This window comes from Pongo abelii, chromosome 10 (assembly GCF_028885655.2).
Source record: "Pongo abelii isolate AG06213 chromosome 10, NHGRI_mPonAbe1-v2.0_pri, whole genome shotgun sequence".
NCBI lineage: Eukaryota > Metazoa > Chordata > Mammalia > Primates > Hominidae > Pongo > Pongo abelii.
In genome coordinates, this window is record NC_071995.2 from 52829047 (window position 1) to 52854267 (window position 25221).

General features: G+C 36.0%; 1 protein-coding gene across 1 annotated transcript; it reads left to right on the forward strand.

The window, feature by feature from the left end:
- Nucleotides 1-19196: 19196 nt before the first annotated feature.
- On the forward strand, nucleotides 19197-20138 carry LOC100459313 (olfactory receptor 9K2-like). The gene has a single exon (XM_002823361.3). It carries the CDS (start codon nucleotides 19197-19199, stop codon nucleotides 20136-20138), a length of 942 nt encoding a protein of 313 aa, XP_002823407.2.
- The last annotated feature ends 5083 nt before the right edge of the window (nucleotides 20139-25221 follow it).

Genomic DNA, 25221 nt, shown 5'->3' on the forward strand with positions numbered 1-25221 from the left:
CTCTGCGGCAGCAACAGTTTGAGGAAGGAGTCATTGAGGGGCATCCAGGAGGGGTGTGTGTCAGACCTTCCTACTGGGTAGAAGAAAAGACCCAAGGAGGGTATACATACCAGGGGTTATTTTATAGACTGGCTTTTGCAAATTTGGACTAAGGAAACAAGTGCAAAATAAAAAGCTTCTTCCTTGCCAAAGACTTATTTTTCACTCTCTTCACCATCCTCAGAAGCCTCTGCCCAGGTTACTTGGTCCCTGCTGTCTCTTCCTGGTCAGCCTCCATTTGTAACTTCAGACAGAGTTCTTTTCTGATTTAACAGGTTCTGAGAGGGGTCAACACCTCTCACACCCAGGGCTAAGGCCCTAACCTGACACTTGAGCTCTGGATCATGATTTCTAGAATGCTGGTGTTTCAGGGCTGGAAGGATGCTAAGGGGCGCTGAGATTTGAACCCTGAAAGTCCAAAGAAGGCTCCTGCAGTGGCAGGAATGACCAGGGTGTGGACAGGATTGGGGGACTGCTATGATTTTGTTTCCATGTCTACTTCTGAGCAAATGATTAAATCTCAGGGCTTAATCGTGCTGTTGAAAGTCTGTTCACTCGCATGCAGCCCTGGCCTAGTCCCTCCCCATGGGGCCATTAACTCTGGAAATCCTAAACCCTCTAAGCCATTTACATTAGCTCCTCAGGATTACACTGGGTATCCACCTAGTGGCTGACAAGGAAAACTGCAGCTTGGAAAGGCTGTTCCTCAATCACCTTCTGCACAGGCTGCTGGGAGAGAGAACAGGGAGGAGCAGCATCAAGGCCCAGCCATCCAGCCCACACTCCCTAGACCTGTCCCCAGTCAGCTGATTCCAGCGTCTTGTAACGCTTTTCATTCAAGCAAGTTCTTCTGAAGCGCCAATCATACCACTTTCACCAGAGGCTAAACCTACCAATTTATTTTATTTTATTTTATTTTATTTTATTTTAATTTTTTAGACTGCGTCTTTGTCGTCCAGGCTGGAGTGCAGTGGTGCAATCTCGGCTCCCTGCAACCTCCACCTCCCGGGTTCAAGTGATTCTCTTGCATCAGCCTCCTGAGTAGCTGAGATTACAGGCGTGTACCACCATGCCTGGCTAAGTTTTGTATTTTTACTAGAGATGGGGTTTCATTATGTTGGCCAGGGTGGTCTTGAACTCCTGACTTCAAGTGATCCTCCTGCCTTGGCCTCCCAAAGTGCTGGGATTACAGGTGTGAGCCACTGGGCCCAGCCTATGAATTTCTTTAAATACACCATGGATCAAGTTTTAGCCTCTTTCTCTGCAAGAGTGTGATCAAGTTAGTGGTTGTGTGGTCTAGGATATTGGACTTGAGTATGGCTTGGACAAACCAATTTGTTGAAAATCCATTTCCAAATTATTAAAATGAAGATGACATTTTTTCTGTTTTACCTAGTGATTAATGCTTTACAGTTCATAAAAGTGTTTTTAAAATATTATTTATATAATTCATAGTGGCATGGTAGATGGTCAAGAGATACTGTTAACATGAAAATGTAGTTTATACTACTGAGAAGTTTCATATTATTCAGGATCTTCATCCTAACAGAATTCTGAGGGAGATCTGAGGTGATTCTACCCACTTCCTAGCTGGGAAATCTGAGGTACTGAATGAGAAAGCGACTTATCACAGAACCGGTCAGCATCGAAATAAAATTAGAGCCTGGCTTCTTCTCATGACCCTCCAGTCACCGTCCATTAGATATACTGTCTTCAACCATCCTAATATAGATTCACCCATGAAATGATGGTATAGTGCCTGTTTCTTGCACATGCCTGAACCAAAAGTGAGAATTCAGTTATCCTTTGACTTTGAAGAAGTAGAGGTAAGTTCCCCCTGACCACCCCATCCAGGATGTTTGTGGATTTTTTTTCAAAAACAAATTTTTCTGAGTCCTAGCTGAAGGACTGTAGGGGAAAAATACTTACTGAGCTTAATTATGTGCTGGTGACTGAGATAACTGTGGGCTATTTTACATTTATCATTCTGACTTTAATCCCAACAACAATTCTAGAGAGAAAATGTAATGAAAGAAACCAACTTATATCAAAATTAGAGAGATAAAGAAGAATTTTCTGACTTAGATTGTCAAATATTTGAAGAAATATTGGACAAATAAAGCCCATGCAATTTCCTTCTGAACCATTTTAGATCTTTAAGGGGTAAATGAAACATGTTTATTGATTATTAGTGCCAAATACTATATATATCTCTTTAAAACTTACAGCAACTATCTAGTATAATTATAATTATTCTCATTTTATAGATGAGGCAACTGAGTCTCAGAGAGATTTAAAGAAAAAAATGTTACTCTAATTCACACAGTGGTTGAGTGGTGTGGGTACGAACTGCAGGCTGAACAGTCTGATTCTAATGTCCATTCTTTTTACGTTACGCTACATTGATCTACTCTGTTACATTCACATGACATAATACAAACCCAGGCCTGTGCTGTCCAATACAGTAGCCATTAGTCCTATGTGACTATTTAAATTAATTAAAATGAAATAAAGTTAAAAATTCAGTTAATCAGTGACATAAGTCAGTATTTCAAATGTTTAATGGTCATGTGTGGCTAGGGGCTACTCTATACTGGAAAGAGCAGATATAAGACATTTTCATTAATGCAGAAAGTTCTTGACAGAACAAGATCCCTTCTAGATGAGAAGTGGTGCAATGGAGTGGGTGAAGGCATAGGCTTTAGAGTCAACAGATTTGGGCTTGAAACCTACTTTTCCCACTGTTATTTGTATGATGTTGTCCTTGATTAATTATACTTTTCTTATTTAGTCCTCAATTTACTGGTTTGAAGCCTGAGGACAATAACAGATTTTCCCTCAAAGAGTTATTAGAGTCAGACAGAGAGCAGAATTCCAGAAAATTGGTAAGGAGTTGGCAGAAGTTAGCTATTTTCACAAGCTATCTACAGTTTTTTAAAAAATGACTATGTTTTGTTAGAAATAGGCACAAAAGGGTGTATACATATTTGATTTACTGTATTTATAAAATAAGCCAGGTTGATATGAAAATTTTCCTAAAGCAGATTTAGTAAAAATTTTGTCCAGGAATCATATTTGTGCAAAAATTTGCTACCCTACTCAGAGTAGAGATACTATATTTCATCCTTGAATTCCTGTGGCCTAGCAGAGTGTGTGTCTTGATTAGTTTTTTGTTGCTGTAACAGAATACATTACAGTGTATTCTGGGGAAATTTATTAAGAAGAGAAATTTATTTCTTACAGTTCTGGAGACTGGGATGTCCAAGGTCAAGACACTGGCAGGCTTGGTGTCTGCTTCCAAGACGGTGCCTTGAATGCTGCATCCTCCAGAGGGGAGGAACACTGTTCCTCACATGGCAGAAGAGCAGAAGGGGAACCCACTTCCAAAAGCTCTTTATTGCAGCATTAATTCATTCATTAAGACTGAGCCCCTCATGACCTAAACACCTCCCATTTGGTGCCACCTCCCAACACTGTTACATTGATGATTAAGTTTCCAACACATGAGTTTGGAGTGGACAAAAACATTCAAACCATAGCAGAGCCTTACATTTAGTAGTCCTATATATGTGGGCTGAAGTGAAGTGAGAGATGGCAAGAGATACAAAAAGGGATGGTCAGATGCATTTTGTTTTGTCTGGTCCATCATATTGTACATCACACCACAAACCCCAGTTTCACACAAATGAGCTAGGGTGACCAACCATCCTGGTTGCCCACCTGTTTTAGAACTTTCCCTGTTTTAGAACTGAGAAACCTCTCAGGCCCAGGAAAACCAGAATATTTAGTTACCTGACTGGGTTCAGCTTTAATGAGAATCTGACTTTAAGGTCAAGTAAAAGGTTCATCTACTTCTATAGCCCAATATTACTTAAATATGAGAGATATCCATTCCTTTTATCATCAAAGTAAACAAATGAAGTTCAGCCAAAATATGAATAAGGCTCTTGGTATCAGAATATCTCCTATTTTGTTGTGGGAAAGGGGTTAGGAAATGGGAAGATACTGAAAGGAGAGCATTAGGTCAGGGAGAGCTGGAACTAGAAAAAGATTTGGAGTGATGCAGGATTTTTCTCAGCCCCTTTGTCAGACTCATGACAGGGGTGCCCTGTTTACTTGGCCCACCACACTCAACCCTTTGTGAGAGAGAGCATGTGAGTAAGTGAGTGGGATCCAGCCAGCTGCTCTGGGCACCAGCAGGAGTAAGCTCAGTGTGGAGCCCGCAGTGGCACCCATGTGGGGGTGCCTGCCACCCCAAAACCCCAGAGGGCATGTTTGCAGTGCTCTCGTAGCTCTGCCATCTGCAGACAGCAGTGTGTTATCAGCTCAGTTGGCCCATTGCCTCATTGTGTGGGGTGGCTGCCCTCTGCTGGCAAGGGCAAAGAGCCAATGTGGCAGCCTTTTTTGGGTACCTGCACTCAGTGGGTTCTGAGCTCTTGGATGCTGAACAAGAAGAATGAGGTTAGCCTTGAAGGATGGTGAAGGCGGAGAATTTTATGAAGTCATAGAAATGGTTCTTAGTGGACAGGGGAGCTGGACAGGGGATGGGACAAGCAGGTAGTCTTTCCCCCAAAGTCCGGCTGGCTCTTTCACGAAGTCCAGCCAGCTATTCCCTGAAGTCAAGCTGCCTCAGTGAAGTCAAGCTCCCTCTCTTCTCTACTGACTGAGTCTGGGGTCTTTATAAGCACAGGATGGGGGTTGGGCAGGCCGTAGGTAGTTTTGGAAAAAGCCATGTTCGACTGGTAAAAAGACATTACTCAGAAAGAGCCAATTGGGATAGAGTGGGCAAAGAGGAATAGAAGTTCTCACTTTGGGCTGTAGGTCTCAGGTCACTTTGGCATGAAGGTGGGTTTTCACTGGGGACCCGCCCCGTCTGCCTAGAATTTCTCTGCCTCCTGCCTCTATCAGGAGGACCTAAGCAAAAATTTTGCTCACTGCTTAGTTTACATATTTTTTTGTTCCACCATATCATTTCTCTTAGAAATGACAGTCCCTAGAGGATCTGGGATAGAGAAAGGCCACAGTGAGTGTTTATAATACTGTGAGGGAGTCTGCCCTGGAAACTAAAAGATAAGGTTCTAATCCTGGTTCTGTCATGAAATATTTTTGACCTTTGATAAGTAGCCTAAATTTTCAGAAATTCAGTTTCCTCTCTGGACTCTGAAGGAAAATGTGGGCTCAATTGATCAAAAGATCCTAGTTCTTTCTAGATTGAATACTTAGGATTTAATAGGAACATCCTCTCAGTATAGCCCATCATGACTTTTTAACCACTGACTAGGCCAAGTATTGATGGTGCTATCATGGGGATGTGCTGCCACCTTGCGGTAGTTTGAGTTATCTGCATGCACTAGTTTGCTGGGAAAATTTCTGATTTATTTTCCTACAATATGTTGTTATTTTCACCTAAAGGAACACATTCTTTTAAAATTTGGAATCCTTAAGATATCTTCATTTACTTAGATTTTTTTCATAGAAATATTTTGTAGTTTTAAATGTAGAAATATTAAACATCCTTGATAAAATTTATACCTAATTCTTTATTTTGATATTATAAATGGTACTTTTAAAATTAAAATAAATTTAATTTTACAATTTCTGTTGTTAGTATATAGTAATAAATTGATTTTTATATATTAATTTTGTATCCCAAGATTTTTTTAAATGTATCTTTCGGTTTTAGCAGTTTTTTGAGGGTGGTAAGGGGGCTAGATCCTTAGGATTTTCTATGTGCAAAATTTTGTAATTTTGAATAAGGAAATTTAAACTTCTTCTTGACCAATCTGTATGCCTTTATCTTCTTTTCACCATTGAATATGATGTCAAAAGGTTTTAGTAGACAACACTAATAGAATGCTTACTGTTGTTTCTGTAGTCTTATAAAAGTATGAAATACATTAATCTATTTTTATTTATTTATTTATTTATTTATTTATTTTTGAGATGGAGTCTTGCTCTGTCGCCCAGACTGGAGTGCAGTGGCGTGATCTCAGCTCACGGCAACCTCCACCTCCTGGATTCAAACAATTCTCCTGTCTCAGCCTCCCAAGCAGCTGGGACTACAGGAACACGCCACCGTGCCTGGCTAATTTTGGTATTTTTAGTAGAGTCGGGGTTTCGCCGTATTGGCCAGGCTGGTCTCGAACTCCTGACCTCAGGTGATCCACCCACCTTGGCCTCCCAAAGTGCTGGTATTACAGGCATGAACCACCGCGCCTGGCCACATTAATCTATTTAATCGTCATAGTCCTCTGGGATATGTACTATCATTGTTCCTGCTTTAAAGATGACGAAATTAAAGTTTAAGGAGGTTAAATGTCTTACCTGAGGGCATCAATGACAGAGCTATCAAATGGAGGAGGTGGATTTTAAGCTTATCATTATGTTATTCTATTGCTTTATGCTTCTTCCAAGAATTCTTAAAAGTTACATTTATTGTGGTACAGTTTCTTAGGCTTTGTTTATCTGAGAATATTTTTATGATATCCTTACATTTACGTTATAAAATTTTATGTTCTAAGTTCTTGACTCAATTCTTTCAGTGCAACCTTTAAGAAATCAAATGGCAACATCACTCTTCTTTTAAGATCATCTGCTGTTTATTTCTGAAGGGTTTTCCAGAGCTCTCTGTATTGTAGATATTTCTAATTTTTTCTATAACATGTCACTGTATTTTCTCCTTAAGTGTCATGTTTAGTCTTCTGTGTTCCTTTTTTGGTTGAAATTGTTCACATATATATGTTTTAGGTATAATTCTCATAAATTTTCAATCAGCGTGGCTGTTCTTAAGCATGTTTCCATCCATGTTTGAGTTAGGGATAAAAATAATGAGATGGTGAGGGTCTTCCTAAATTTAAAATAAACATCTATTCATCTAAAGATCATGGAATTCTATTTTTTTCCCAATTGCTTTGATAAAAAGAAAACAACATGAAAAAGTTATTGGCAGGTTGAAAAGTCTAACAGAAAACATTTGCTTAAAACTGGTCTTCGGCTCTTTGTTTCCACTTTTACGATGATTAGGAAGCACCTGGACTAAGTCTGCAAGGCACCATGCTAAATGGAGCAGAAACAAGTTGCTCAGAAATTCATTAAATTTACATCTTAATGAAAACTATTTTCTGCTTAGAAACGGTATGAATATAATAAATCCCAGTGGGGAGATTCTGGGTTTGTTGGATAGGACTGAAAATGAAGAAAGTTTTTGTGTTGTAATTGCAATTGTTAAATGATGAAAGAGAAGTTCTAAGAGCACTAGTGATTGGGAGACTAGGAGACATGTTTTTTCTATATGTAGAGTTCCAATTCGAACCCCCTAAATGATTCATAGACTACTTGACATTGTCTATAAATCGCTAACCAGTGACTTTTATTGGGTTTAACTCATCTTCTCCAACTTCTAAAACTGAAGAAGCTCCTGGGCAATCTCAATTGACAAAATTGTTTAGCCACCTCCTCTAATATTACATCTAAAGGATATTTTTAGCATGAATAACAGACCTTAGATTCAATTAATAAAATGATTTATTCTTCATAATTAAAAAAGAATAATAAATTTCTTTTTTTAAAAATTTTTATTTTTATTTTAAGTTCCAGGGTACATGTGCAGGCTATGCAGATTAGTTACATAGGTAAACATGTGCTATGGTGGTTTGCTGCATCTGTCAACCCATCACCTAGGTATTAAGGCCTGCATGCATTAGCTATTACTCCTAATGCTCTCTCTCCCCCAACCCCATCCCCTGACAGGCCCCAGTATGCGTTGTTCCCCTCCCTGTGTCCATATGTTTTCATTGTTCAGCTCCCACTTATAAGTGAGAACATGCGGCATTTGGTTTTCTGTTCCTGCATTAGTTCGCTGAGGATAAAGGCTTCCAGCTCCATCCATGTCCCTGCAAAGGACATGATCTTGTTCTTTTTTATGGCTCCATAATATTCCATGGTGAATATGTACCACATTTTCTTTATCCAGTCTATCAATGATGGGCATTTGGGTTGATTCCATGTCTTTGCTATTGTGAGTAGTGCTGCAATGAACATGTGAATGCATTTATCTTTGTAGTAGGATGATTTATATTACTTTGGGTATGAACCCAGTAATGGGATTGCTGGTTCAAATGGCATTTCAGGTTCTAGACCTTTGAGGAATCACCACACCATCTTCTCCAATGGTTGAACTAATTTACATTCCCACCAACAGTGTAAAAGCATTTTATTTCTCTGCAACCTTGCCAGCATCTGTTGTTTCTTGACATTTTATAATTGCCATTCTGACTGGAGTGAGATGGTGGAATCTCATTGTAGTTTTGATTTGCATTTCTCTAATGATCAGTGATGTTGAGTTTTTTTTCATGTTTATTGACCACATGAAAGTCTTCTTTTGAGAAGTGTCTGTTCATGTCCTTTGCCCACATTTAATGGGTTTCTTAAATGTAAATTTGTTTAAATTCCTTGTAGACTCTGGATATTGGACTTTTGTCAGATGGATAGATTACAAAAATTTTCTCTCACTCTATGGGTTGCCTCTTTGCTCTGATGATAGTTTCTTTTGCTGTGCAGAAGCTCCTTAGTTTAATTAGATCCCATCTGTCAATTTTTGCTTTTGTTGCAATTGCTTTTGGCAATTTCGTCATGAAGTCTTTGCCCGTGCCTGTGCCCTAAATGGTATTGCTTAGATTTTCTTCTAGGGTTTTTATAGTTTTGAGTTTTACATTTAAGTCTTTAATCCATCTTGAGTTAATTTTTGTATAAGGTGTAAGGAAGTGGTCCAGTTTCAATTTTCTGCATATGGTTAGCCAGTTTTCCCAGCACCATTTATTAAATAAGGAATCCTTTCCCCATTGTTTGTTTTTGTCAGGTTTGTTGAAGATCAGATGGCTGTAGAAGTGTGTGCTCTTGTTTCTCTAGTTCTTTTAGTTGTGATGTTAGGGTGTCAATTTGAGATCTTTCTAGCTTTCTGATGTGGGCATTTAGTGTTATAAATTTATCTCTTAACACTGCTTTAGTTGCTTCCCAGAAATTCTGGTACGTTATCTCTTTGTTCTCATTGGTTTCAAAGAACTTCTTAATTTATACCTCAATTTCATTATTTATGCAAGAATCATCAATTTCTAAGATAGTTTCTGAAATTTGCTATCGTTCTTATTTTAAAAATGCAGATTAAATTGAGTTGAGACTCTTGATTTCATGTGTTACACACAGAGCATATAAATATTAGATGAAGCTAGTGTTTCAGGATGTGGAAATGGATTTTTATTGTAATATTCTATTCCGAAGGCAGTCCTAGCACATGCTAGATATCAGTGGAGAGAAATTGGTGATACGGTGGGGTTTCTAAGTGCTGAGGCAAAACTAAATAACGAATAGAAATTCTGAGTAGTTATTCTCACCAAGGGAACCACTAGGGAGAGAGACTCAGGAATTGGGGAGAGTTTTTGAAGAACCTACAAAAACTCATTAGTGAAATAGTCAATTTTCAAGCTTTTCCTAGCAAGAGAGTTATGACGGTATATCATAATAACAGTATCTTCAAATCGGAATTTCCCTATCCTCTTTCTTCATTTCTCCACTTCAATTATGAAAGGTTAAAGAAATGGGAGAGAATTCCTATGCAAAGGAAGACTAAACTAAATCTTGCACCCACTCTTCTATTGCAGAGCTCGCTGCATGTGATGTGTTATAAACTTTAAAATAGGTGTTTACCCATCATCTCTGTGGATTTTACATTATGATATAACATCCACCTTGGTATCTGGTCTGTATTATCTCTATACTTGCAGCTTAAATATTTATTAAACCAGCTACATATACGAGTCCTATCTTTTAATCTACAGATCTATATTTATGTATAGAATATCATGGATGAATCTGCCTCAGAGGGATCAAGTCTATAACTTTCATCAGCTCTTTAAATAATTCATACTTTTAATTGCTATACTATCAAATAAGTAGTTTCTTGTATAAAAACTGCTCCTATTCAAAATCTAAAATCTAAATTATATGTGTAAGCTTATTTTCCAGAGATATTTGCTGTTAACATTAAATATATCTGTATATATCTCATAGTTATTTTTCTTAAAGCAAATGATATAGCATATTTAGATTTTAAATTTAATAGTCACCTATTAATTAGTTGATACATTAGTTACATTATTTTATATTATTACTTTTCTATGTCTTTCAATTGGCTTTTTACTCCAGGCATGGTTCAAATTACCTAATTTAAAGATAATTTTTAAAGCACAATCAGAAACAACAAAGGTAACATTACAACTGATGCCCCAGAAATACAAAAGATCCCCAAAGACTGTTAAGAACACCTCTATGCACACAAACTAGAAAATATAGAGGAAATAGATAAATTCCTGAAACACAATCTTTCAAGATTGAATCAGGAAGAAACTGAAACACTGAACACACAAATATTGAGTTCCAAAATTGAATCAGTAATGAAAAACCTACTAACCAAAAAAGCCCCAGACCAGATACAGTCATAGTCAAATTCTACCAGATGTACAAAGAAGAGTTGGTACCAATTCTACCAAAACTATTCCAAAAAATCAAAGAGGAGGGACTCCTCTCTGACTCACTCTATGAAGCCAGCATCACCCTGATACCAAAATCTGGCAAAAACACAGTGAAAAATGGAAACTTATAGGCCAATATCACTGATGAATATAGATGCAAAATTCCTCAACAAATTACTAGAAAACTGAATTTAACAGCATATTAAAAAGTTAATTCACCACGAACAAGTGGGCTTCATTGTTGGAATGCAAGTTTGGTTCAATATGTGCAAATCAATAAATGTGATTCACCACATACACTGAATTAAAACTAAAAATCATATGAACATCACAGCTTTTGATAAAATCCAACATCCCTTCATGATAAGAACCCTCAAGATAAGAACCCTCAAGAAACTAGTCATTAAAGGAACATACCTCAAAATAATAAGAGTCATCTGTGACAAACCCACAGCCATCATCATACTGAATGGGCAAAAACTGGAAGGATTCTCCTTGAGAACTGGAACAAGGCAAGGATGTCCACTCTCATCACTCCTATTCATCATAGTACTGGAAGTGCTACCCAAAGCAATCAGGTGAAAAAAGACATGCAAACATCCGAAAAGAAAAAGAAGTTAAACTATATCTCTTCGTAGATGATATGATCCTATATCTAGAAAAGCCCAGAGAATCTGCCAAAAGCCTCCTGGAACTGATAAACAACTTCAGTAAAGTTTCAGGATACAGAATCGATGTACAAAAATCAGTAGCTTTTCTATACACCAATAATATTCAAGCTGAGAGCCAAATCCAGAATGCAATCTCATTTTTAGTAGCCACACACAAAACTAAAATACCTAGGAATACATCTAACAAAGGAAGTGAAAGATCTCTGCAAAGAGAACAAAAAAATACTGCTTAAAGAAATCATAGATGACAAACACAAATAGAAAAACATTTCACGCTTATGAAAAGAAAGAATCAATATTGGTAAAATAGCCATACTGCCCAAAGAAATCTACACATTCAACACTATTCCTATCAGACTACTCATCTCATTTTTCACAGAACTAGAAAAAACCATTCTAAAATTTATATGGAACAAGAAAAGAGCCTGGATAGCCAAAGCAATCCTGAGTAAAAAGAACAAAGCTGGAGGCATCACATTACCTGACTTCAAACTATACTATAAGGCTACAGTAACCAAAACAGCATGGTATTAGTACAAAAACAGACATGTAAACCAATGGAACAGAATACAGAATGCAGAAAAAAAGCTGCATACCTACAGACATCTGATCTTTGACAAAGTCAACAAAAACAAGCAATGGGGAAAAGACTCCTTATTCAATAAATGGTGCTAAGATAGCTGGCTAGCTGCATGTTGAGGAATGAAATTTTGCCCCTACCTTTCACCATATACAAAAATTAACTCAAGATGGATTAAAGTTTTAAATGTAAAATCTCAAACTATAAGAATCCTAGAAGAAAGCCTAGAAAACATCATTCTGGATGTCAGCATTGGGAAAGCATTTATGACTAAGTACTCAAAAGTGATTGCAACAAAATAAAACATGGACATGTGGGATATAATTAAACTAAAGACCTTCTGCACAACAAAAATATCTATCAACAGAGTAAACAGACCACCTACAGAATGGGAGAAAATATTCACTAACTATGCATCAGACCAATATCTAATATCCAGAATCTCTAAAGAACTTAAACAAATCAACAAGCAAAAAACAAATAACCCTATTAGAAAATGGGTAAAGGGAATGAACAAACATTTCTCAAAAGAAGAGATACATGAGGTCAACAAACATATGAAAAACTACTCCACATCATCAGAGAAATAGAAATCACAACCACAATGAGATGCCATCTCACGCCAGTCAGAATGGAAATTATTAAAAAGTCAGGAAACAATAGATACTGGTGAGGCTATGGAGAAATAGGAACGCTTTTACACTGTTGGTGGGAGTGTAAATTAGTTCAACCATTGGGGAAGACAGTGTGGCGATTCCTCAAGGATCTAGAACCAGAAATACCATTTGACCCAGCAATCACATTACTGGGTATATACCCAAAGGATTACAAATCATTCTACTATAAAGACACATGCACACATATGTTTATTGCAGCACTATTTACAATAGCAAAGACTTGGAACCAACCAAAATGTCTATCAATGCTAGACTGGATAAAGAAAATGTGGCACATATACACCATGGAATACTATGCAGCCATAAAATAGTGTTTTAAAAAGACAAATCTAGAAACTAAAAATAACAAATGTTGAGAAGAACAAGAAAATCAGGGTATGATTTAAAAAAAAAAACACACACATTAAGTGAAGTCAAGGTGATGCTAAGTCTGGATTATTCCTGTAGCAGTGAAAATAAACAAAAATGGATGAATCTGAGGGTTATTTTGAGGTACTAGTTAGTTATGTTGAGGTACTAGGCTAAAAATATTATCCTAGAAAGTAGAAAATATTGTATTATCACTTAAAGAAGTGTGGTAACTAGTACAGAAACCTATTAAAAGTCATCACATTAGCTATTGCTGTGTGTGTGCGTGTGTGTGTGTGTGTGTCGGATGAAATGGAGAAAACAGAGAGCTACATCGTGTGTTTGATGGTTGGTGGAGTAAGCATGTAAGAGTAACACACTTCCACTTTTTGTACTGGTTTATTTGTCTTACTTCTGATATTTCCTGTTTCAAAAAAAGTAGTGTTTAATCTGTCTTTTAATATGTATGTTATACAATGTGATATTCTATTGTATTGAAAACAAAGATACAAAACAAAAGAAACATTAGGATCCTAATTCAATCTGAAGGGATAAAGAAGTCCAGCTGACTTTCTTAATAACATAACACTAAAATGACCATAGATTTCCTGGGTGGGAAATCATTTTCTTTTTCTTGTACTACCTTTTTTATTCATAGTTGCAGTTTCCTTTCTTTTCTTTTTCTTCTGTTTGTTGTGTGTGTGTGTGTGTGTTAAGAACACTTAATGTGAGATGTTATTTCAATCAAGTACTGAACAGATACTTTCTTGATTTTACACTACACCACCTAAAGTTTTAAAAATGATTTTCTCAACAGCCATTGTGTAAATAAGATGTCATAAGCTGACGAAAATCTATTACTTTTGAGGAAGCAATGTTCTCTATGTTCCCTCCTGTCTTTCATATTTGCAGCTATGCCACCAAGCCAGGATTGAGAGGAGGGTTGGCCTAAGTTGTTTGATATGCTAATAGGACTTCCAAATAGGCACCTGGTTTTAAACTATACATGCCAAATTCTTATTAAAGGCAATATTTTAAGTTGTGATGGTAAATGAATACACCAAGTGTTTAGAGGTTGTGTTGATGCTATCAATAAGTTATTTTAGTATAGAAGTGAAAATAAAAGGGCAGGAAAGAAATTCAGGTTGATAAGTGAATGAATGAGTAACAGCAGGGAGCCAGGAACCCCCTGTCTATTCTGGAAATGGGAGTAGTAAACTGAGGGTGATTATAAGCAGGAGAAGGAAGGTGGGACTTAAAGCTGGGGATACATGTTGTGAAGTCAGATTGTAAAGGGCTTGCATTTGAAGCGAGTTTCTGGATCCTTGGTTTTGTAAATTAGAATAATCATAGCTCACACATGTGAACAGTTTCTGAGATGACAATTCCGTATATCCACAGACAAAATGATGAAAGTTTATTTTATATATTAAGTTTGTAGTTATGTATACATATCACAATGCTTGGAATATATCTGATAATTTGATACGATATCTTAGGTTTTACAGAATTATTAGGTTCCTGAAGAATCAGGAAAAGTGATTCTTTTTCTGATTAAGGAAATTGTCATTCAGAAGATTATCATATAATGTATCTTTATCGGATAAAATATTTTATAGTCTTTGTAAATAAAAGGCTGGATTTATAGTGGTCCAAAAAGTGTACACTTCTTAAGCTGATTAATTGATCTTCATTAACCTGGAAGCAGGCTTTATCAAACAACCTTGAATTATTTCTGTTTAAAAGTGATATCAAGGCCAGGTGCAGTGGCTCACGCCTGTAATCCCAGCACTTTGGGAGGCTGAGGCGGGTGGATCACGAGGTCAGGAGTTTGAGACCAGCCTGTCCAACATGGTGACACCCCGTCTTTACTAAAAATTGCATAAATTAGCCAGGCCTGGTGGCGCACTCCTGCAATCCCAGCTACTCAGGAGGCTGAGGCAGGAGAAATGCTTGAATCCCAGAGGTGGAGGTTGCAGTGAGCCGAGATTGTGCCATGGCACTCCAGCCTGGGTGACACAGCAAGACTGTCTCAAAAAAAAAAAAAAAAAAAAAAGTTATATCAATAAAAACTTAAAAGCAATAAACTAAAACTTCCTTATGTCCAATAACATGCAGTACTCACTAATAAGACATGAAGGGCACACAAATATATGATATTGGTTTTTATAACATCGAAATATAGTATGAAAGCAGCAACCTAAAAGATAAAAAATGGTTGATATAAAATATTGAAAAAGTGTAGTTAGAGAAAAGACAATCTAAGAGAAGTCACAGAGCAAGAATATGGAACACCAAACTCAGTAGCAATTTACATAAGACCAAAATAAAACAAAATATCCTAACAAATTAAGGATGCTGAATCCAGAAATGTAGACTATGGGGCATTAATGTATTTGTCTTTTAAAATTTAGAAAGCATGTCAGAAGATAGAAGTATTCAGTGGACCTTCAGAAAGCAGAGTAATGGGTAGAGACTCTGACATTCAGGTGGTTGGAATTTATAGAGAAGCAAACTTTCTCTTAATATAAAGAAAAAACTTTATAATAAGGAGTCTTGTCCAAAATAACTTGGTGATTACCCCAAGAGTATTCAACAAGTAAAGAAATCACACTTAGTGTTTGCTCCTCATATGTCCTCATGGGATGGCTCTAGAGTTTAAGCTTGTTATGAAATTATAATTGACTTATTTTTCAGCCTTCTCTCAGAGGAACTTCTTCCTCCAAAATTCTGAAAAATGTTATGCTGCAATTCTCTGAAATAGTTTCATGAGATTGGAAAAAAACTAAGACGACCATGGATTCTAGCTGCTGCTGTCTTTGTAGGTCATCAGGGACCAGGGAGTTTTGTTTACCTTAAATTTCCATTTTGCTCCCATGTCCATTCTAAGGCCTGTGAAATGTGACAGCAGGGAGGCAAGAGATTTTCATGTAGTTTGATTTCATAGATTCAATTAGCATTTATTCAATTTTGGTAGGGAAATACCCATTATTCTCTGAGAAAACTACAGAGATTCCTAGTCCATCATCTTCATACTGTGTGGAGGAAGACAACTATAACAGGTTTTCAAACAAAATTATATTAAAGAAAGAACAAACTTTAATAATAGGTAATGGGAAATTACGGAGCCAGGCAAAACTAAGAACATGGTCGTGCCATGTCTATGAGGGTTGTTATTTTGCTGGGGATTAAACATTATTTGAGATATTTAATTTTGATGTTGTCATTGATAGTTTTTATTTTTCAAAATATCTTTTTTATAGAAGGAAGTAAAAAGAATTTGGAACTCTGTAGTTTCATGTGAAAAAGTTTACAAGACAAAAGACACATAAGTTCAGGTAAGAATAATTATAAAACAACAAATCATATTTATTTTAATCATATAATAAGACAGCCAGAACATTTTCAATATGCTTAAATACATTTTTTCTTGAGTTTCCAAATGTGCTAAGCCATAAATTAAAAATTATCAACATGAGAATAAACTTCAATATTCCTATTTTATTGCTTGAAGAAAGATCATGGCTAAATCAGACTGGGAACATGATAATTGATATTTAAAATCTAGTCCTAGTGATGTGTATTCTATAATTTCTCTTGTTTCACTGCTTGGAAAACCTCACAATCATAAAGATTCTCCATTATCTCTATTCCAATTATTTCATACCAAAATTAGCTCTTTATTTAAAATTCTTTATTAATGGAGATAAATATTTTTATGGTAAATATTCTATAAATTTACATGCAAATTCATAATTATAATCCTGTAATTATTCTAAAGTCAGCTTGCTCTCAAAAGCCTGTCTATACTAAAGTTCCTGTGCTCCAAGAACTTCTTACCTAAAGGTTTTATCATCTTTAGAATTTTTAAAAAATGTGTTCTTTAAAAAGTTAGCAGTGAGCTTATTTATTTACTATTGGTCATTTAGTAATGAATTAAAGGTAGTTATTATACTATAATAAACATCTCATATCATGTATCATACCATGTTTTAAGTTGGAATTACATTTAATTCTTTTTTGTCTTCATTTTTAGTGCCAAACACAATACTTGACACAGAATAGATCCTTAAAATATTGACTCAACACATTAGTTGATAATCAGACAGATGGAAATGGATTAATTCTTGAAAAACTAATATGTCACTTTCAAAAAGGGTCAAAAAGTAGCGTTTGATTTCATATAAGAATTTGAGTTTTTCCTTCTCTTTCTACTGCCCTTCTCCCTCTTCCTCCTCCTCTACTTCTTCCTTTTGCAGCACACCAGCATGGCACATGTATACATATGTAACTAACCTGCACATTGTGCACATGTACCCTAAAACTTGAAGTATAATAATAAAAAAAATAAGATTAAACAACAAGGCCTGTTAAGCTTATGATTTTTTTTAAGAGTTGACATATCATTGATATAAAAATTATATATACTTAAGGTACAAGACTTGATATTTTAATATCTACACATTGTGAAATGATCACCACAATCAAACTAATTGTCACAAGCTTGTGACTTATTGCAGAAGGGAGAGATATGTGTGAAATGATTTTAGCATGTCTTAAAAATCATTCCTATTCTCTATAACTGACCTCCTTTTCCTATTCCAAACCAACAAATGATGGCTGATGTTTGAAACTGTTCTATTCAGCTTCATGCCTAAAAAGCTTCATTCTATTCCCAGAATAAAATTTAGTCATCCTCATGCGTGTTAAGCTGTAAGTTTAATTTATCTCCCCCAATAAAACCAAATGACTATACATTTATTTGAATAGGTTTCAAATATATGGTGGAGCAGTTGGTGTGAGGACAGTGGAGACAGAGAATACTAATGTTATTATGTTCAATCATTTTTTTCTGTTGATTTGAATGTATTTGAATTAATTTTAGTCTTTTTTGGATGAAGTTATTGAGAGAGGTAACAAATGAAAGATGTAAGGAAGGTCATGAAGGCTCTGGGGTCTGAGAGACTTTTGTAGAACATAGGAAAATGAAAAAAAGTAAACCTCTTAAACCTCTTAAACCTCTTACAGTTGAGGGAGTATAAAGAGTTAAAGAGGAACTGCATGCTCTGTAATTATGATTGCTAGCATAGCATTTATTTCAATTTTGGCAAAGATATTTTCTGGATCATTTGGTCACTTTTATTATCCATACCACTCCTTGGAAGGATGAATGATACTTGGCTTAAATGCCACCAAAGAAGAAAAGATGTGGTAGGATCATCTTTAATTGCTAGACAACTTAATAGACAATGAGTGTGTTGTTTTACATAAAAATAAAAAACAGAAATATTTCAAATTAACCAAAGTTGTTTTGGTTGCTTAATAGGTCACCCAAATTCAAGTAGGTTAATTTGGATGCATTTAAGAAATTAATACTATTTATTCTTAAACTATTAAGCTCTTAACCATCAGCTTGAGTTCAAAAAATTTGCTATATAATCTAATACATTCTTTTACACGGTCAATAAAAATTATGGACTGTGTAAAGAATATATTAAATTGTATAGCAAATATAATTTTCTTAATTTACATCTATTTTTTTCTCAAATCTGGAAAAGTTTGATGGCATGACCTTCTTGACAGATTTATGTAGAAAAAAGCAGGATCAATAAGCTTCACAGAATAAAAAATATAAAGACATTGTTTACATTTTACTTTTGTCCTTAAATAAAATTAAACTAGTTCCAGGGGCTGAAGACTGGTTGCATTTTAAAAGATCCCTGTATACCTATGCAATAAACCTGCATGTTCTGCAAATGTATCCCATTTTTTTCAAGAAAAAAAAAAAATAAAAGATCTCTAAGTAAGACACTTAACTGATAATTTCCTTGAGGTTGTAAGAGCTCTTTTGGTAGAAAGTTCATGTTATCTTGGAATGTACTTTTAGCTTTCTTTTCCCTCATTTATTTATTACTATTTTGAAGCAATGTGTTTTTAAAGGAAAAGTGAATATTACGTGATAGATTAAAACTTAAGGAAGAGTCTTTTCTTAGTATTAGGAATTTGCTGACAATATTTTGAAATCAACACCTCAATCACAAGTGACATCTCATAAGCCATCTCATGTAACAAGGTAGAGAGATATAAAAAAGTATCAAACTACATTGTGTTGAAATTATTACTAGTCTGGATACAAAATACTGTATCTTGGGTCCAAACTCCATTGTTAGCCAGTTGTGTTACCTTAGGCAAGTCAAAATATCTCTCGTCTTTCATTTGCTCATGTGTGTAAACTTAATGGGATAATGAAGGCATATGCCAACTATAAAGTCTCCTTTAATGTTAAGTGTTTTTGTTATAGTAGAGAAATATTTATTTGCTGACTTTCTCTTATATCTTGAAGCAGAAATTTGCCATGGGTGACAAGGGAGGAGACAACCATTCAGAAGTGACTGACTTCATTCTTGTAGGCATCAGAGTTCGTCCAGAGCTCCACAGTCTCCTTTTCCTACTATTCCTGATTATTTATGGGATGATTCTTCTGGGAAACCTTAGTATGATTGGCATCATTGTGACTGATCCCCGGCTGAATGCACCAATGTATTTCTTCCTAGGCAATCTCTCCATCATTGATCTCTCCTATTCTACTGTTATTGTACCCAAAGCCATGGTCAACATCCTATCTCAGAAAAAGACCATATCCTTTGCAGGTTGTGTGGCACAGCTGTTCCTTTATGCACTTTTCATGGTAACAGAGGCCTTTGTTCTGGCAGCCATGGCCTATGATCGCTTCATTGCCATCTGCAACCCACTCCTCTACTCTGTTCGCATGTCAAGAAGTGTCTGTATCCAACTGGTGGCTGGTTCCTACCTCTGTGGCTGGGTCAGTTCCATCCTTCAAATCAGTGTCACATTCTCCATGTCTTTCTGTGCCTCCCGAGTCATTGATCACTTCTATTGTGACTCAAACCCGATTGAAAAGATCTCCTGTTCCAATATCTTCATGAATAAGATGGTGTCATTTAGTTTGGCTGTCTTCATTATTTTGCCCACAATAGTTGTTATTGTTGTATCTTATATGTACATTGTGTCCACAGTTTTAAAGATCCACTCCAGTGAAGGAAGAAAGAAAGCCTTCTCCACTTGCAGCTCCCACCTGGGGGTTGTAAGTTTGCTCTATGGAACTGTCTCCTTTGTGTATCTCACACCTCCAAATAACCCTGAACTTCGTAAAGTGGCTTCAGTATGTTACATTTTGTTCACACCTATGTTAAATCCTTTAATCTACTCTTTAAGAAATAAGGATGTTAAAGATGCCATGAAAAAAGTTTTATGGAAGAAAAAAGTTTTACTCTAAATCTGCTTTTATTTGTTTTTCTGTTTCCTGCATCAATTATTTTTTACTGCCTGATTTTCTAGATGTAGGCATTTAAAGTTAAAACTAATTAATTAATTAATTAATTTATTGAGACGGAGTCTTGCTCTGTCACCTAGGCTGGAGTGCAGTGGTGTGATCTCAACTCACTGCAACCTCCACCTCCTGGGTTCAAGTGATTCTCCTGTCTCAGCCTCCCGAGTAGCTGGGATTCAGGCATGAGCCACCATGCCCTGCTAATTTTTGTAATTTCAGTAGAGGCAGGGTTTCACCATGTTGGCCAGGCTGGTCTCGAACTCCTGACCTCAGATGATCCGCCTGCCTCGGCCTCCCAAAGTGCTGGGATTACAGGCGTGAGCCACCACGCCCAGCCAAGTTTATTTATTTATTTTTTTAAAAGAAAACTCCTTAACTCTTCTATTCCACAGCATGAATAATTTCCCATAATGAATGTTACACATGAAGTACTTACTTTTTCCCAAGGCAATGTTAAATTGGAAAGTTCTGGATATTTATGAAAACTTGTTATGTTTCTACAAATAGTAATGTATTTGTCACTTTCTTTCTGCCTCTTCATGTGATAATATGTTGGGTGAAATGGGGAGGTATAATATTTTACTATTTCTCTTTGCATGCCTAGGTGAAATTTAGATACAGAACATACTTTATACAATGATTAACTTGGAGACTGTGTGTCCCAACTGGTTTATATGCAAATGATATTTGGTATAAATGCTAGTATTGTGTTTTGGTTTTGATGACATGCCAAAGAGGTGAGAGCATGTGAATCTGATGAAAAGGAAATAGAATGGAAAAGTAACCTTTTCCATTAAAAGCATTAAGTAGAATAAAGCTCCTTGTTGAATGAAAGGCGCCAAAGAAGAAGACATATGGGCAAATTGCCTTGATTTGGTTTAAATCAAGACATTTTATTTAATGCTCTGTGAATGACAGTCATCCCTGTTTTGCTCTAATATAATGAAAATGTCTTCTTATGATTTCATAATGTTTTCAGCTCATGCTCTCTATCTTCTGGATAATATCAATTATTGGTTATGAATATGTAATTAGTGAAAGCTTTATATTGAAATGAAGTCAGCTTGAAAATCTCAGTTACGGATATCACAAGATTTTACAGTAGCCTTTATGAATAGTTGAATTGTGTGTGTATATATATATATGTATACATGCATACCTTACAGTAGCCTTTATGAACGGTGGGATTGTATATGTGCATGTGCATGTATACATGCATATGTGTTTGTTGGTGTGTATCTGTGTATATTAGTTTGGGTATAAGATATTTAAAAATGTGATTAGCCCCAAACTTTAAATATCAGTTGAGAAAAGGGTAGTTAAGAGACTGCCCCACAGCTTTGATAAGTATCAAGGGAAGCCAGGTTCCAGAAAAAGTCATGTCAGAGTTACTATTTTTCAAGTGATTTTTTTTTTTTTTTTTTTTTTTTAGACGGAGTCTCACTCTTGTTGCCCAGGCTGGAGTACAGTGGTGTGATCTTGGCTCACTGCAACCTCCGCCTCTTGGATTCAAGTGATTCTCCTGCCTCAGCCTCCTGAGTAGCTGAGATTACAGGCATATGCCACCACGCCCAGCTAATCTTTCTGTTTTTAGTAGAGATGGGGTTTCACCATTTTGGTCAGGCTGGTCTCGAACTCCTGACCTCGTGATCCGACCACCTCAGGCTTCCAAAGTGCTGGGATTACAGGCGTGAACCACCGTGCCCAGCCCTGCAAGTGATTTAACTAATACTTTAGACAGACAATTACCATCCCTAAATCTAGAAAATATCATCAAAGACAAAAACCAAACCTAATAAATAAAATATATCTTCCAGTTTTGTTCATATACTTGTCATCTTGAAAACCTGGAATATGGATCTTTAGGTCTATTTTTTCTGTTTTTGTTTAGCTAGCCAAGTCTCCTTTGATAAATGTACAATGGAATGCATATTTGTAGATTAAATTTTATTAGGGGAAGAGATGTGATGATAATTATTCTTATCTAAGAGATAAAGAAGGAAGCTAAGACATTTAACAAATCAAGGTTATATTTATCTACCCCTCCTTAGGCCCGTCAATATGCCATTTCTCTTAATGCTTAATTTCATAAAAATGATATTTGAGAGCAAAATAGAAATTCAACTCACTTGGGAAATGCATTTTTGGTGTAAATTATTATTAGTCTGGAGATTCCTTTCTTAGACTTAGGTTTTACTATTTATATTGAATGCCCATTAACCTTAGACTGTCATTCTTTGATGCACCTACCGAGTGTGAGTACTTAAGGACTATTGGGGAAAGGGGTAGAATATTGAATAAGAATGCAGCCTTGATCCATTTGCTTTAGTCTTAAATATGTTAGATTATGTATCTGCTTTGTAGCCATAACAGATTGCAGTATTCCGGGGAATAACCTCACAAATGGCATAGCTTAAATCACCTCAAATATTCAAAGAAGTCCAGAAAAAAAAAAGGAAAACCCAAGGCAGACTGATTTCCAAGGTGCTAAACTCAGATATTTCTTTTTTTCTTTTAAATTGCCATAAATATTTTCCTTGGTAAATTTTTTTTCTGGGTTCATATGCCTCATATAAAAAGTAGTCCCCAATTTATAACTTTCTTGTTACTTGTGCCATCAAGATTTCATCAGAACAACCCAATGTCATATCAACATTTTGTTGACTCTCATTAACAAAGTGTTTCATTTTTAAATTATGTGTAGATTGCTTTTGAAACATTGCTACATCCAAGAGAGTTTGAAGTTCACATTCTGCATCCTATACATCAAAAGTTTTTATTTAGAGGGGACTTTAAAACTTTATACAAAAATCCACATCGAAAAAGCTTTTAATATAATGATATGATCTTGAGAGGCTGAAGATTATATTAGGCTTCTTAAATGCTCAACGTACTTGTATTGCATTGTTTTATTTTCCCTGGTTATAACTTTTCATACATACACATATACTGATTGATCTGTAGCATCATGTACTTCACTTTGTCTTTAAATTTGATGTGATGTTAGTGTTTACCTAACATTTATTTCTATTAACATTTGGCGTACTGATAAGGAACTTCTGTGAGGGTACTTAGAATACTATTTTCTATTACCAGGGCACTAAGATTCTCCGACTCAGATAGTTGCAAATGATAAGTACTGATTTAAACTTCACAAATTACGTTAAAAATCACTAAATTAAACATTGTTTACTAGCACCCGGCGCTTGCTCCATTTGCTTTCAAATAGTTTCAACTCCTTATTATGGGATTTAAATTGTTATGTTGATTGAAGTAGCTGAACTAATAAAGTATTATAAAAATGTTTCAGTGGTGGATTGATACTGAACTATGTTATTCTTACTCTTGTGAGTTGAGAATGAGATATCACTTTGTCCAATTTCATGATACCAGAATAGGTGATAAAATCATTAAAAATTCTGAAGGTAAACTATTATCCTAGTGATCTCAGTGAGGACAAAACTACTAGTTGAGTGGGGGAGAAGAAGAGGAAGAAAAGGGAAGAGGTGGATTAAGAAAAAAAGCAGGATATGTCAGAACTGAAAATAACATGAATGACTAAGCAAACCATTGCAAGGACAGAAAACCAAACACCGCATGTTCTCACTCATAGGTGGCAATTGAACAATGAGAACACTTGGACACAAGGTGGGGAACACCACACACCGGGGCCTGTCATGGGGTGGGAGGAGCGGGGAGGGATAGCATTAGGAGATACACCTAATGTAAATGTAACAAACCTGCACGTTGTGCACATGTACCCTAGAACTTAAGGTATAATTAAAAAAATAAAAAATAGAAAAAGAAATAAACACCAAAACACCAAGACAAAATAAATAAATAAATAACATGAATGAAAAAAAGAATTCATTTCAAAGTCATTTCCTAATTATCCCAATTTTGCATAAAAAGACAAAACAACAACAAAACCCAAAAACTTTACAAATACTAATTTCCATATTTCTTAGGTTTATAAAATATGGCTTGTAGATTTTTGAAATAGCTCCTTCTTTCTCTTTTTTGTTTTGTTTTGTTTTTTGAGACGGAGTCTCACTCTTGTCGCCCAGGCTGGAGTGCAGTGGTGCGCTCTCGGCTCACTGCGACCTCTGTCTCCCGGGTTCAAGTGATTCTCCTGCCTCAGCCTCCAGAGTAGCTGGGACTACAGGCGTGTGCCACCACGCCTGGCTAATTTTTTTTTGTATTTTTAGTAGAGTAGGGGTTTCACCGTGTTAGCCAGGATGGTCTCGATTGCCTGACCTCGTGATCCCCCCACCATGACCTCCCAAAGTTCTGGGATTACAGAATAGAGCCGCGGCGCCCAGCTCCTTCTTTCTTTATCAGCACTTTTAAAGCACCCACTTGTTCAAATTTTTTGACACTCTGATGATTGGCATCAGCTTCCTCAGTTGAATGTCTTATAGTTAGATTTCTTTTGTGACAACCTACACAAACTAGCTTTGGATTTAAGCAAAAGATAAACGTTTAGTCATATAAATTTTATTTTGTTCTGTCTGCACATAACACAATGGTAAGGCTGGAGAAGATGAGTTTCTCCTGAACATTCCAGGAAACTAGAAAACAGAAAACAGACAAAACTTCAAATGCAAGCCAAACTTGTCAAATGCCACTCTTGGAAATATTTACTTCAATAAATTTAAGGCTCTTTTTCCTTCTACTGGAAAATTAAATTCCAGTGAATAAGACCAGTATGTTCCAGCTTTGAGCATGTGTCCACTCATTATTCTAACAATCCATCTCATCTATTTCACTGTCCAAATTCTTTTCTTTCAGTTAATACAGTTATCAAACTTCAAACATGTAACATAATGCAAGAAGTTCATGTCTTTATAAAATTATTGTCATTCTATCCCTTAAGAGACATGATTCAAAATATTATGTGTTGCTATATTTAGCTCCTAGCCTAACATTCCTAGTCGATTTCTATTCTTATATTAATTAATTGAGTATCCTGTTTTAATAGTTTGTAATCTATACACTGGTGGTAAGCTATCACCATCTCTACTATAAT